The 14,460-nt window shown below is 40.2% G+C and overlaps 1 protein-coding gene across 1 annotated transcript in view; it reads right to left on the reverse strand.

The window, feature by feature from the left end:
• Positions 1-8,625, reverse strand: part of LOC105027988 (adhesion G-protein coupled receptor G7) — a 31,539-nt gene extending 22,914 nt beyond the window's left edge. The window contains exons 1-2 of the mRNA XM_010900400.4: positions 8,588-8,625; positions 3,179-4,843 (exon numbers count right to left, since the gene is read on the reverse strand). Coding sequence (XP_010898702.4) covers positions 3,179-4,843; positions 8,588-8,624 — 1,702 coding nt within the window. The 5' untranslated portion in view covers position 8,625. The remainder of the gene's footprint in view (positions 1-3,178; positions 4,844-8,587) is intronic.
• Between the last annotated feature and the right edge of the window lie 5,835 nt (positions 8,626-14,460).

The raw sequence follows: 14,460 nt of genomic DNA on the forward strand, positions 1-14,460 counted from the left end.
AGTTTTGGAGATGCTCTCACCCAGTCGTCCGGCAATCACAATTTGGTGTGGTGTAGACTGTAGTTTAGTAGAGTGGTGTAGACTAGTGTGGTGTAGACTTTAGTGTAGTAGTGTGGTGTAAACTGTAGTTCGGTAGTGTGGTGTAGACTGTAGTGTAGTTGTGTGGTCTAGACCGTGGTGTATTAATGTGGTTTAGACTGTAGTATAATATTGTGGTGTAGAGTGTAGTGTAGTAGTGTGGTGTAGAGTGTAGTGTGTAGTAGACTGTAGTTTAGTAGTGTGGTGTAGACTGTAGTGTAGTAGTGTGTTGTAGACTGTAGTGTAGTAGTGTGGTGTAGACTGTAGTGTGGTATTGTGGTGTAGACTGTAGTGTGGTGTAGACTGTAGTGTAGTTGTGTGGTCTAGACCGTAGTGTATTAATGTGGTTTAGACTGTAGTATAATATTGTGGTGTAGAGTGTAGTGTAGTAGTGTGGTGTGGACTGTAGTTTAGTATTGTGGTGAAGACTGTAGTGTAGTAGTGTGGTGTAGAGTGTAGTGTGTAGTAGACTGTAGTTTAGTAGTGTGGTGTAGACTGTAGTGTAGTAGTGTGGTGTAGACTGTAGTGTGGTATTGTGGTGTAGACTATAGTGTAGTAGTGTGGTGTAGACTGTAGTGTATTAGTGTGGTGTAGACTGTAGTGTAGTAGTGTGGTGTAGACTGTAGTGTAGTAGTGTGGTATAGACTGTAGTGTAGTAGTGTGGTGTAGACTGTAGTGTAGTAGTGTGTTGTAGACTATAGTGTAGTAGTGTGGTGTAGACTGTAGTGTAGTAGTGTGGTGTAGACTGTAATGTAGTAGTGTGGTGTAGAATGTAGTGTAGTAGTGTGCTGTAGACTGTAGTGTATTAGGGTGTTTTAGACTGTAGTGTAGTAGTGTGGTGTAGACTGTAGTGTAGTAGTGTGGTGTAGAATGTAGTGTAGTAGTGTGGTGTAGAATGTAGTGTAGTAGTGTGGTGTAGACTGTAGTTTAGTAGTGTGGTGTAGACTGTAATGTAGTAGTGTGGTGTAGAATGTAGTGTAGTAGTGTGCTGTAGACTGTAGTGTATTAGGGTGTTTTAGACTGTAGTGTAGTAGTGTGGTGTAGACTGTAGTGTAGTAGTGTGGTGTAGAATGTAGTGTAGTAGTGTGGTGTAGAATGTAGTGTAGTAGTGTGGTGTAGACTGTAGTGTAGTAGTGTGGTGTAGAATGTAGTGTAGTAGTGTGGTGTAGACTGTAGTTTAGTAGTGTGGTGTAGAATGTAGTGTAGTAGTGTGGTATAGAATGTAGTGTAGTAGTGTGGTAGTGTACAGGTGTGGACTCACCCTTTGAACAGGTCTTCCCAGTCCATTCATCAGGACAGATACACATTCCATTCTGCAGCACATGTTCATTACAGTCCAATGGAGGGATTGTGGTGGAAGAGGTGCTGGGAAGAGCACCAAACTACATCAACTTTGAACGAAGAAGTCCATCAAAGGGGCAAGATATTTGTTGGATTATCTTTATTGGTATTCCTTTTTTTGGATGCATATTTCCGTGAGATGCGCTACAGACACGCCACTTGGCCCATAGGTGTATACCATCTGGCATTCATCAATTAGACTATGGGTCCAATTGACCCCTAGTCTATAAAAAGCTATCTAAATTGCTCCCAAAGCTGCACTGGCATTTCCACCCCGTATGATCTAGAGGTCCAGAGGTACCTCTTCACCTAAGGAACAAATTTGTCTCAAGTATCCATAAAGTCTGCATCTCTGTGCACTTCTTTTCTGTTCTCCCCAGTCAGAGGCAGCTGCACCTTGTTGTCTCTGATGGGGGACCCTATATTAGTTGCTCAGGTTTTACTTTCGTTTGTGGTTCATTGTTTGTGTTTCTGCATGCAAATGGTTTGCAGTCTGCCGAGTTATTATTATTTTCTTTGAGGTCTGCCTGTTATTGTTTTCTGTTCAGTTTGCAAGAAAAAAACATTAAATGGATGATTTCCCTCACCTCTGCGCCTGTGTCCTGCCTCCACGACTGTGACAGGATCCTACCATTCCCGCTTGCGGATACAATTTTGCATTTAATTCAAAGAAACCTCAATAATATATTTGCAGTAATAGTAGATTAACAGTTTTTCACAACATTTACTCACCAAAAACAGGCTGGTTGCATACAAAAGTGCATCCTAAAATGCAGGATTTCTATTGGTCAACAGAAGATGCACCAGTTGAAGAATGGGAGGCCCTGCTTAACACTACAACCCTCTCAGTGGTAGACAAATGCACCACCCTCTGGGTGACTTTGAGGCCGTTACTTAACCGCTCTGTCATTCAGGGACACCTGAGATTCAGCTTTTTCATAGAAATTCTTTATTTTAGAGTGTAAGCACCCAAAATAAGTTCTGCTAAGCAGATGTTGTGAAACAGTACTGTCAGGGTCTGAAAATAACACCCACCAAGTGCCAAATGCGGTATGATTTTGCAAGTAAATCTCTGAAGCCTATCCGCCACACTGGCAAGTAAATGTTTATACCCAACGTTTGCCCGTTATTGTAATTAGAGCAGCGGAGAGCAGCGCTGCTAAGTTATGATGTGCCGCAACGGAAAAAACGCCTTTGCCAAGCTTAGCGCATTTTCCATCAATAAGCTTGGTAAATCAGTTTTAAATAATTATTAATTGAGTACTTGGGTAGGGAGTTATGTTAAATAAGTATTATCAAATAATGTTAAGTTGACAAGGAAGAGAGACATAAAAAGGCATGATGTTATTGCAATATATAAAAAGATGTTTGTAGCATCACATACTATAGAATGTTTTGTGGGAACTGGAGGTTTGGAGATAAAGTTTATTTTAAAGAGGCTGGCTACATTATGAGGCTGAGGCTGTGGTGATGATTTTTTCACCTACATGTCCCCTTGGCAGGTGGGCAAAAAGTAACTTTTTGGACATGAACTACCCTTCCACTATTAATGTAGTTATGTTTTGTTTTTTCTTCATATCACATTGCAAAAATTCCATATATTGCTGCTTTAAGGTTTAGTGTAGACTGTAGTGTACTGTAGACTGTGGTTTAGTAGTGTGGTGTAGCGTGTAGTTTAGTAGTGTGGTGTAGACTGTAGTGTAGTAGTGTGTTGTAGACTAAAGTGTAGTAGTGTGGTAGTGTACAGGTGTGGACTCACGATCTGAACAGGTCTTCCCAGTCCATTCATCAGGACAGATACAGACTCCACTCTGCAGTTCACCTCCATTGATACAGACCAATGGAGGGATTGTGGTGGAAGAGGTGCTGGGAAGTGCAGTGGTATTAGTAGTACTAGTTGGAGTAGTAGTTGGAGTAGTTGGAGAGGCAGTTTTAGTACTAAGATTTGGTGGGGTGGCATGAGTAGTTGGATATTCAATGCTAGTCGTTTTAGTTGGAGAGGTAGAAGTAGTTGAAGGGGTAGTAGTAAAAGCTGTGGTATCATCTGGTGAGTCAGTAGTAGTATCAATTGGAAGCTTGGTTGTATTACCAGCTGCAGGTTCAGTTGTAGTATCATCTGGAAGGTTAGTAGTATTACTATCTGGTGGGTCAGTAGTAGTATCATTTGGAAGCTTGGTTGTACTACTAGCAAACGGTTCAGTTGTAGTATCATCTGGAAGGTTAGTAGTATTACTAACTGGTGGGTCAGTAGTAGTATCATTTGGAAGCTTGGTTGTACTACTAGCTGTAGGTTCAGTTGTAGTATCATCTGGAAGGTTAGTAGTATTACTATCTGGTGGGTCAGTAGTAGTATAATTTGGAAGCTTAGTAGTTTTACCAGCTGCAGGTTCAGTTGTAGTATCATCTGGAAGGTTAGTAGTATTACTATCTGGTGGGTCAGTAGTAGTATCATTTGGAAGCTTGGTTGTACTACTAGCTAACGGTTCAGTTGTAGTATCATCTGGAAGGTTTGTAGTATTATTATCTGGTGGGTCAATAGTAGTATCATTTGGAAGCTTGGTTGTATTACCAGCTGGAGGTCCAGTTGTAGCCTCATCGGGAAGGTTTGTGGTAGGATGATCTGGTGGGTCAGTAGTAGTATAATTTGGAAGCTTGGTTGTACTACTAGCTAACGCTTCGGTTGTAGTATCATCTGGAAGGTTAGTAGTATTACCAGCTGCAGATTCAGTAACAGTATCATTTGGAAGCTTGGTTGTATTACTGGCTAACGGTTCAGTTGTAGTGCTGTCTGAAGGGTTAGATGTAGTATCATTTGGAAGCTTGGTTGTATTACCAGCTAGAGGTACAGTTGTGGTACTGTCTGGAGGGCTAGTAGTAGTACTATCTGTAGGGTTAGTTGTAGTATGATCTGGAGGGTTAGTTGTAGTACGATCTGGAGGGTTAGTTGTAGTACGATCTGGAGGGTTAGTTGTAGTAGCATCTGGAGGGTTAGTTGTAGCAGCATCTGGAGGGTTAGTTGTAGTAGCATCTGGAGGGTTAGTTGTAGTACCATCTGTAGGGTTAGTTGTAGTATGATCTGGAGGGTTAGTTGTAGTACGATCTGGAGGGTTAGTTGTAGTACGATCCGGAGGGTTAGTTGTAGTAGCATCTGGAGGGTTAGTTGTAGCAGCATCTGGAGGGTTAGTTGTAGTAGCATCTAGAGGGTTAGTTGTAGTAGCATCTGGAGGGTTAGTAGTAGCACCATCTGGAGGGTTAGTTGTAGTACGATCCGGAGGGTTAGTTGTAGTAGCATCTGGAGGGTTAGTTGTAGTCCCATTTGGTAGGTTAATTGTAGTACCATCAGGATGGTTAGTTGTCGAACCATCTAGAGAGTAATTTGTAGTACCATCAGAGCGTGAGTTGAGACCCGTCTGCAGCGAAGACACTGTAGAAAAAGAATGTCGTGGAAATTCACTGAGAGAGAACTATAACAGGCAGGCAAGACAGAGACCATGTTTCATTACACACAATATAGTTTATTACAGTTGCAAGCAGAGAGAGTTATTTCAGTTCCAAACTAATACAAACCCTGAGGTGCAGCTCAGCAACTTCCCACTATATGAATAAACATGTTCACCCACCCCATGAACGGGGCCTAACAGGTTCTTTTGCATAACAGACACACAGCAGGCCCATCTCCCCAGCCCATGATCATAAACTGAACAGACAGTGAGAGATTACAATGATATTAGCAGACGTTATGTTGATTCTCCTCTCCCTTATCTCAGTCTCAGCTCGTCTGCAGATTGCACTTCACACCTTCAGTACTTTTCAACTCTGCCAGGTGTTCATCATGTGACCAGCAAGTAACCTTGTACATCTCATTATAGAAGACAATATATCGAGAAAGATCAGTCTAGTTAACTTCCATAATAAGAACCATGAAAAGTTATTAGAAATGGTCCATATTGTTTAAGTCTCAAGCAGAGTAGAGATGTAACTTTGGTAGATTAGGAGAGAGTCACAATCTCTGCCAAAAAACAATACACATTAAACAATGGTTTCACTTTAATTAACTTTGTCTATGACTAGGCTGATAATAGTTTGTGGTCTGTAACAGTATATCTGGAGTGAGGCACTATTGGAGTGAGGCACTATTTAAAACAGCTCTTTTGAATATCTTGTGTTTTGTTTGATAACATACAGTATCATTTGTATTGGAAGTATGATTCTCTGAAATACAGAAGCAGGTTGCTTGATTACAAGCCACAAACTCCAATATCCTCCTGTATTGTTTAACATTACCGCCAGACACAAGCTAAACAATATACACTGAACAAAATTATAAACACAACACTTCTTTTTGCCCCCATTTATCATGAGCTGAACTCAAAGATCTAAGACTTTCTCTATGTACACAAAAGGCCTATTTCTCTCAAATAATGTTCACAAATCTGTCTAAATCTGTGTTAGTGAGCACTTCTTTGCTGAGATAATCCATCCACCTCACAGGTGTGGCATATCAAGATGCTGATTAGACAGCATGATTATTGCATAGGTGTGCCTTAGGCTGGCCACAATAAAAGACCACTTTTTTCATCTGCAAAATATTTTTGCTTTGCATGATTTGGGCCAGCGGTAGCATATAAATGTTGAATAAAGGCCCTCGGAGAGAGCCTTGCGGATCTTGCAAGTTCTCTCTGATACATAGTTGCCAACGGAGACAAAGTATTCCCTGTCTTGTAAATAAGACCAATTAAGGACTGTGTCATTAAGACCAACCCAGTTTTCCAGTCTGTCTAGTATTATTGTAGTGTCAACTTTGTCAAACGCCGCGCTAAGGTCCAATAACACTAGGATTGATATTTTAACAGAATCAGCGTTTAGACAAATGTTGTTTAAAACTTTCTTAAGAGTAGTCTCAGTGCAGTGGCGGCCCGGACTTTGCAGAGGCCTCCCCATAAGGTTGAAGCTCGAGGGCCCTCCCACAAACCCCTCCAATTGTATCTCCATCTAGCTTATACCACTGCCTCCTTCGTCAACAGATTGATGGCAGTCAACCTTTAACTATACATATTCAGTGATAGAAAAGAGTACTAAAAAACTACAAAAGCACAATCGTGTCACCACAATTAATGGACAGCGCTACATAGTTGATTATTTTTCAACACCAAGGACAGCGCTATATAACTTTGTGCTTTTCTCTAGTAGCCTTAACATCCGCTTACAATGTTGATATTGCCTATAATTATGCGTATAAATACGTACTGCACACTTGCTATTGTTTGAACAGTTTCATTGACATGGATGGAAATATCAGTTTGAAATGTAAGAACAAAGGGAGAACAGAAAATTCCAAAAGGTTTTGGTAGTTAACACATTAGGATATACCCACGACTCCAAGCACAATACCACGGTCAAAGTATTTCTCGTTTCATTTTTGTTTTTCTGTTTCGATTTAGTAGGTTGTTGTCTCATCAACTGGCACTGGTATTTAGCGAATATTTTCATCACTATTTTTGTTGACGGAATTTACACTGATGTCGCATTGGGAAGGCCGGTTGCTGGTGAGGACGTGCTGCTGCTAGCTACCAGCGGCGGCAGTGTTTTGTTTGTGGAGGTGCTAAGGATAGCTTCCTTTCTGGCATGTCCAAATAAAGCTGTTATCTTTTGGTGTTTTACGCAAGCTTGTTCAGACAACACTATTGCTGCGCTTTTGAGCACCGCTTGCATATTTAGAGGCCATTGTTGCCAGATTCAGGGATTTTGAGACTATTTAGCCCTATTTTCGAAAATCGAAAATCTGTTATCTTGCCTATTTCACGGCCTACTTTCTCACCTTCAAAGTTTTTTGCGTAAAAATCTTTTCATATAGGCCTAGCTTATTTGTGGCTATGCAGGGCGGCGCTCATGGGGAGTCGGGCCCCCCCGCCTTGCATGGCTGTGGGGGCTTCCCAGCCACCAGTACCTCAGTGCTGTGATGGGGCTGGAATTTGAAAGTTTGAATGTAACCATTTGAGTTTAAGAAATTGCCAATTTTGTAGGCAGAGTAGCATTGTTGAAATTGTTGACCTTTCCCCATCTTTACTTCTGAAAGATTTATCCTCTCTGGGATGCTGTTTTTATCCACAATCATCTTACTGACCTTTTGCCAATTAACATAATTAGTGGTGAGATGTTCCACTGTATTTTTTTAGCATTACACAAGTTTTGCAGTCTTTTGTTGACCCTGTTCCAGGGTTTTAAACATGTTGCTGGCATAAAATTCAAAGTGTGCATATATTTGTTTTATATTTGTATACTTTCAACATCCAATATGCTGTATTTGTGCTGTTTTCTATTGAATACAGGGTTTAAATGATTTGCACATCATTGCATTCTGTTTTTCTGTATATTTTACACAGAGTCCTAACCTTTTATGGATACAGGGTTGTAGATGAATGGAGGCCACCTCTGTACAATTGACATGTTTCATATGATTTCAAGTTAAATACAGCTCTCTGGAAGGTACCACAGTCGGTTAGTACTTGGCCATTATTTATTTTCTGTTTTGTATTTGTAATTAGTTTCAAACAATTTGCAGATTGTATTTTTATTACCTTGACATTATGGATTTTTGTGTTGATCAGTGATTATATCCATTTTGTTTTTATATTTAACACAATAAATCTGGAAAATATTTTCCTTAATGACTGTTAGTCGCTCCAAAAAATATATTGATGTACAAAATTTGATAGGGTTTTTTTCTCCTAAAGACAAAGTTCTTACCAGGAGTTTAAAAACAATTCCTATGTGAAAAAAAATAAAATATCATAGCCTATAGTAAACCACTTTTTTACACAGATTAATCATGCCATACTGTAATAGATGTAAGGTTAGGTCAAAACTGATCTGGTAACCTAAATGTTGTCATCCATCAACAACAGTTTAGCAATAATAATGAATAATATTTGCATAAACACTAATCGTTAAGGTAATTGTATTTGGTGCTAATAACATACATTAGCACCAATTTGTAAAATACATCAAACCAACTTTAAAATCCAGTAATGCTATACATATGTAATAATAAGATGCTAAATGAATCAAACATTGATGCACGCCTTGTCCTGTTTTGTCCTATATGTCAGAATACAATGTAAACCATAATGTACTTAAAACATATTTATAAACACAGAGAAAGTCTGACCTGTAGTTAATATAGCAATGATCCATAGCTTAATCATCTCTGCTGGTTCCAGGCATTTACTGAAAGCAGAGCAAATTATAATATGGTATCCGTTTCATTACTTGGCACATGATGTGATGTGTCAGTAGTAGTAAATGTTTGACCCATAAAGGGGGAAGTAAAGTGCCTTGCGAAAGTATTCACCCCCTTGGCATTTTTCCTATTTTGTTGCTGTGACGACTGCGCCCTCTGCTGCCGCTCCTCCCCCTACAGCAGACAGGCTCTAGCGGTCGACGTCGCCGGTCTTTTAACACCACCACCCATCTCATTCATTAATTTCACCTGTTGTCTTGTTGAGCGCACCTGGTCCTCATTCTAATCATTCCCCCCAGTATATATGTTCCCTCTGCTTCCCCTGTCTTTGTGTGTTATTGTCTCGCCTGCTAAGAGCATTGTCAGGCTACGCCATTTATCTAACTATTAAATACAGTGAACAAGTACGACTTCGTCTTCCTGCTCCTCATTTCCACTCGAGCCTGACAGTTGCCTTACAACCTAGAATTAAAATAGATTTTTTTTCGGGATTTGTATCATTTCATTTACACAACATGCCTACCACTTTGAAAATGCAAAATATTTCTTATTGTGAAACAAACAAGTAAACAAAACTGAAAACTTGCACAATCATCTATAGGATTTACAGAGATGGATACAAAAAAGAGAAAATATCCAGTGAACTCTGGTGAAAATACCTTGTTGATGGCAGAGGTCAGAGTATGGCCAGACTGGTTTGAACTGATAGAAAGATAACAGTAACTCAAATAGCCACTCGTTACAAAGAAGGTATGCAGAAGAAAATCTCTGATTGCACAACACGTTGAACCTAGAAACAGATGGTCTACAGCAGTAGAAGACCACACAGAGTAAAACTCTTGTCAGATAAACACAGGAAACCGAGGCAATTGGCACAGTCCCACCAAAATTGGACAATTGAAGATTGGAATAATGTTGCCTGGTCTGATGACTCTTGGTTTCTGCTGCGTTCATTCAGATAGTAGGTTAAAAATGTGGCCTTACAAACATGAAAGCATGGATCCATCCTACCTTGAATAAATGCTTCAGGTTGGTGGTGGTGTAATGGTGTGGGAGATATTTGGCACACTTTGGGCCACATTGTATCAATTGAGCATTGTTTAAATGCCACAGCCTACCTGAATATTATTGCTGACCACGTCCATTCCTTTATGACCAAAGTGTACCCATCTTCTAATGGTTACTTCCTGCAGGATAACTCGCCATATCCCAAAGCTCACATTATCTCAAACTGGTTTCTTGAACATGTTATGGACATTTTGAACTAAGGTGCATTTGAGAAATGTCTGCTTTTCTATTGCCTGGTATGCAACTATATTCTTTGATTGTGATACTCGTCTGTATAAATATCAGAGCATCACCAGGTATTCTGACCATGTTCCTCTGCTTAAACCAAGAAGGGTATCTGTAACTTGTCAGGCTTCAAGATGGGTGACTCAACCAGGACCACCATCCTGTGTGTCACAGATGCTCTTTGCAATCCTGACAGCCTCTCTCATCATTCTAGATCAATTCACTGTCTTCAACACTAAACAAACAGATCCTTCTTTTCAACTTCTTATGGGTAGTGTTAGAAATCAGCCGTTACGTATATTGGTTGAAATAATTCTCACATACCCGGTTGTCAAGGGAGAGAGTAATTCTATTATTTATTGCAGCATTAGATAGTCTTGTTCATGATGTTACGGACCTAGTCTTCCTTACAAAATCTCATATCACTCAATCTCTTCTCACTGTACACAAGCTGATATATACAGGTGCTGGTCATAAAATTAGAATATCATCAAAAAGTAGATTTATTTCAGTAATTCCCTTCAAAGAGTGAAACACACAGACTGATATATTTCAAGTGTTTATTTCTTTTAATTTTGATAATTATAACTGACAACTAATGAAAAACCCAAATTCAGTATCTCATAAAATTTGAATATTGTGAAAAGGTTCAATATTGAAGACACCTGGTGCCACACTCTAATCAGCTAATTAACCCAAAACACCTGCAAAGGCCTTTAAATGGTTTCTCAGTCTAGTTCTGTAGGCTACACAATCATGGGGAAGACTGCTGACTTGACAGCTGTCCAAAAGATGACCATTGACACCTTGCACAAGGAGGGCAAGACACAAAAGGTCATAGCTAAAGAGGCTGGCTGTTCACAGAGCTCTGTGTCCAAGCACATTAATAGAGGCGAAGGGAAGGAAAAAATGTGGTAGAAAAAAGTTTACAAGCAATAGGGATAACTGCACCCTGGAGAGGATTGTGAAACAAAACCCATTCAAAAATGTGGGGGAGATTTACAAAGAGTGGACTGCAGCTGGAGTCAGTGCTTCAAGAACCACCATGCACAGACGTATGCAAGACATGGGTTTTAGCTGTCGCATTCCTTGTGTCAAGCCACTCATGAACAAGACACAGCGTCAGAAGCGTCTCGCCTGGTCTAAAGACAAAAAGGACTGGACTGCTGCTGAGTTATGTTCTCTGATGAAAGTAAATTAAGGTCCCAGAGTCTGGAGGAAGAGAGGAGAGGCACAGAATCCACATTGCTTGAAGTCCAGTGGAAAGTTTCCACAGTCAGTGATGGTTTGGGGGGCCATGTAATCTGCTGGTGTTGATCCACTGTGTTTTCTGAGGTCCAAGGTCAATGCAGCCATCTACAAGGAAGTTTTAGAGCACTTCATGCTTTCTGCTGCTGACCAACTTTATGGAGATGCAGATTTCATTTTCCAACAGGACTTGGCACCTGCACACAGTGCCAAAGCTACCAGTACCTGGTTTAAGGACCATGGTATTCCTGTTCTTAACTGGCCAGCTAACTTGCCTGACCTTAACCCTATAGAAAATCTATGGGGTATTGTGTAGAGGAAGATGCGATATGCCAGACCCAACAATGCCGAAGAGCTGAAGGCCACTATCAGAGCAACCTGGGCTCTCATAACGCCTGAGCAGTGCCACAGATCCATGCCACACCGCATTGCTGCAGTCATTCAGGCAAAAGGAGCCCCAACTAAGTATTGAATGCTGTACATGCTCATACTTTTCATGTTCATACTTTTCAGTTGGCCAACATTTTTTTTGTCTTGGTCTTAAGCAATATTAAAATTTTCTGAGATACTGAATTTGGGATTTTCGTTAGTTGTCAGTTATAATCTTCACAATTAAAAGAAATAAACTTCTGAAATATATCAGTCTGTGTGTAATTAATGAATATAATATACAAGTTTCACTTTTTGAATGGAATTACTGAAATAAATACACTTTTTGATGATATTCTAATTTTCATGACCAGCACCTGTACATTGAAGGGTGTGTCTACCTAGCAAAGATCCGCTTTCCAAGACAGTAAACCCCATGGCAAATGGTCAATGTAAACATTCCTGTGGTTATCAGAGCGCAACCTACAGAGAGATAATCTATACAGAGAGGTTTCTGTTGTTCTCATTATCTAGGCACATTCATTTCCAGTGAAACGTACATTCATATTGTAATTGTTAATGCTCAGATTCCACAGTAGGCATCTCAGGTTCTACATATTCTTTCATCCTTCCTGGCAGGCCGCCTCCAGCCACAACGGGCTCGACTCCAAGTGTCCTCCTATCTTCCGCTTCTTTCTACACACCAAGTGTGTTGGCTCCGTTATGTCATCACATTGTTAGACATTTTAGACAATTTGATACTTCCAACTTTGTGGCATCAGTTTGGGGAAGGCCCTTTCCTGTTCCAGCATGACTGTGCCCCTGTGCACAAAGCAGGGTCCAAAAAGACATGGTTCGACAAGGTTGGTGTGGATGAACTTGAGTGACCTGCACAGAGCCCTGATATCAACTTCATTGAGTACCTATGGGATGAATTGGAATGGCAATTGTGAGCCAGGCCTTCTCGCCTAACATCAGTGTCTGACCTTACAAATGCTCTTTTGGCCGAATGGACAATAATTCCCACACTCCAAAATCTTGTGGAAATCTTTCCCAGAAGAGTGGCGGTTGTTATAGCTGCAACTGGGGGAAGCAACTCCATATTAATGCCCATGGTCTTGGAACTGGATGTCTAACAAGCTCATATAGGTGTGATGGTTGGGTGTCCACATATTTCTGGCTATATATTGTATGTTGCTTACAAAAATATGAACCCCGACAAATATATGCCATCTTTCGCTTCAATAACAGCTCTAGGTCTTCTGGTAAGTATGTACCAGCTTTGCACACAGCATCTGAGTTATCTTGGCCCATTTTTCTAGTCAGGCTGCAACCCTGTGTAGCAACCCTGTACAGACTTCAGAGTGGTTCTGAACCATTGTCTTTTTTATATTGCTGCCACTAGGGCATAATTAAGCAACACACCACTTGGTCCGTGATGTGGTCAAAACTCAGGGTCCGCTAATTTATGTTTTGTCTGTGAGTTCTCCCAGAAACTTAACAAAACATAACAGGCTTCAAATAAACTATTCAGGAAACCAATATAATCTTCTGTAGATGATTTATTACCAGCTTGTAGGTGATCTAACAGTTGTTACACATAAAGTGTAAAGTTGTTACACATAAAGTGTAAAGTGTTCAGCAACTGTAATGTGTTGTAGAAAGAGAGAACCAGGCACAGCAGTAGTTTGGTTCCGTGATTTGTTGTTCATAGGGTAGAACGTAACAAGTGTGAGTCCCAACAAAGGTGAATTACATCAAAGCAATAATCCAATCCAGGAACAAAACCAGAATCGAGGGCGGTGGCAGCTAAAAGGCCGGTGACGTCAACCGCCGGCAGCGCAGGGAACCAGTGGGAGGTGCAGGTGCAGGAGGAGAAGTGACAGAAATATATGACCAGTATACAACCTCAGTGTAAGACAAATGTGTATGACAAAGAAATACAGTTTAGGAATCCTTTTATAATGAAACATGAACAAAGTCTATCTGACAAGTCCAATTCAGCTCCTCTCCTCTCCATTCCATTTATCTAGGCAAATCTGCTTTTACAAGCACTGTATGGATAACCTCAACCCTCTTGTGTCCTTACTGCCTCCAGGCTGTGTCTGTACCTTTCTCCGTGCTGTGCCCAACATAAACAGTACCTCCAGGCAACAAAGAGATTTATTTCAGCAGAACCCATTTGAATTACTCAGAACTCAAGTAACCCAGCACATTCTGTCAAACTTACGAATACTTTTATTCAATTCAGTAATCCATTAATTTAATATTTCCTTTTACCTGAACTCTCTTGTACAATATTTAAAAAAATACAGTAATCTGTAGTCTCTTATAGTAGGGCACAAACAACTTATCAGTTTTGTTTCCTCTTTTGGGAATTGCTAATGTTTCCCAGAAGTTGACCATCTCTGCCTTTCAGAGATTTCTCAGCCAGACAAGACCCCCACTTGCCTGACTGGTAAATCATCAAGATGCATCCTCGCACAGAATGTGCTTAAGTGAAACATACCAGTTATGTAGCAGGTTTGTGAAGTCCTACATGGGTATATTATAAGACACACAGAATTAGTCAATTGCATTAGTAAAATATACACAATATACAGAGTTGGGGAGTAACAGATTACAAAAAAACAGTAACTCTAATCCGTTACATTACCAACTAAAATATTGTAATCAGATTACAGCTACTTTTGAAAAAAGACATTAATTTTGGATCACTTCAATTGAAAAAGAATAGTTGCACGAAATATTGACACATTGCATGTTTGATTTTTTTTATATAATGTTTTAAAAACAGTCATTTGAACCAAAATAACCACAGTTGTTGCATGGGTGTGATCATCATGCGCAAAGGTGGGCGCGCATAACCAGATTAGTGACCGATGAAGCGC

Source organism: Esox lucius, chromosome 22 (assembly GCF_011004845.1).
Source record: "Esox lucius isolate fEsoLuc1 chromosome 22, fEsoLuc1.pri, whole genome shotgun sequence".
In the NCBI taxonomy this organism is placed as follows: Eukaryota; Metazoa; Chordata; class Actinopteri; order Esociformes; family Esocidae; genus Esox; species Esox lucius.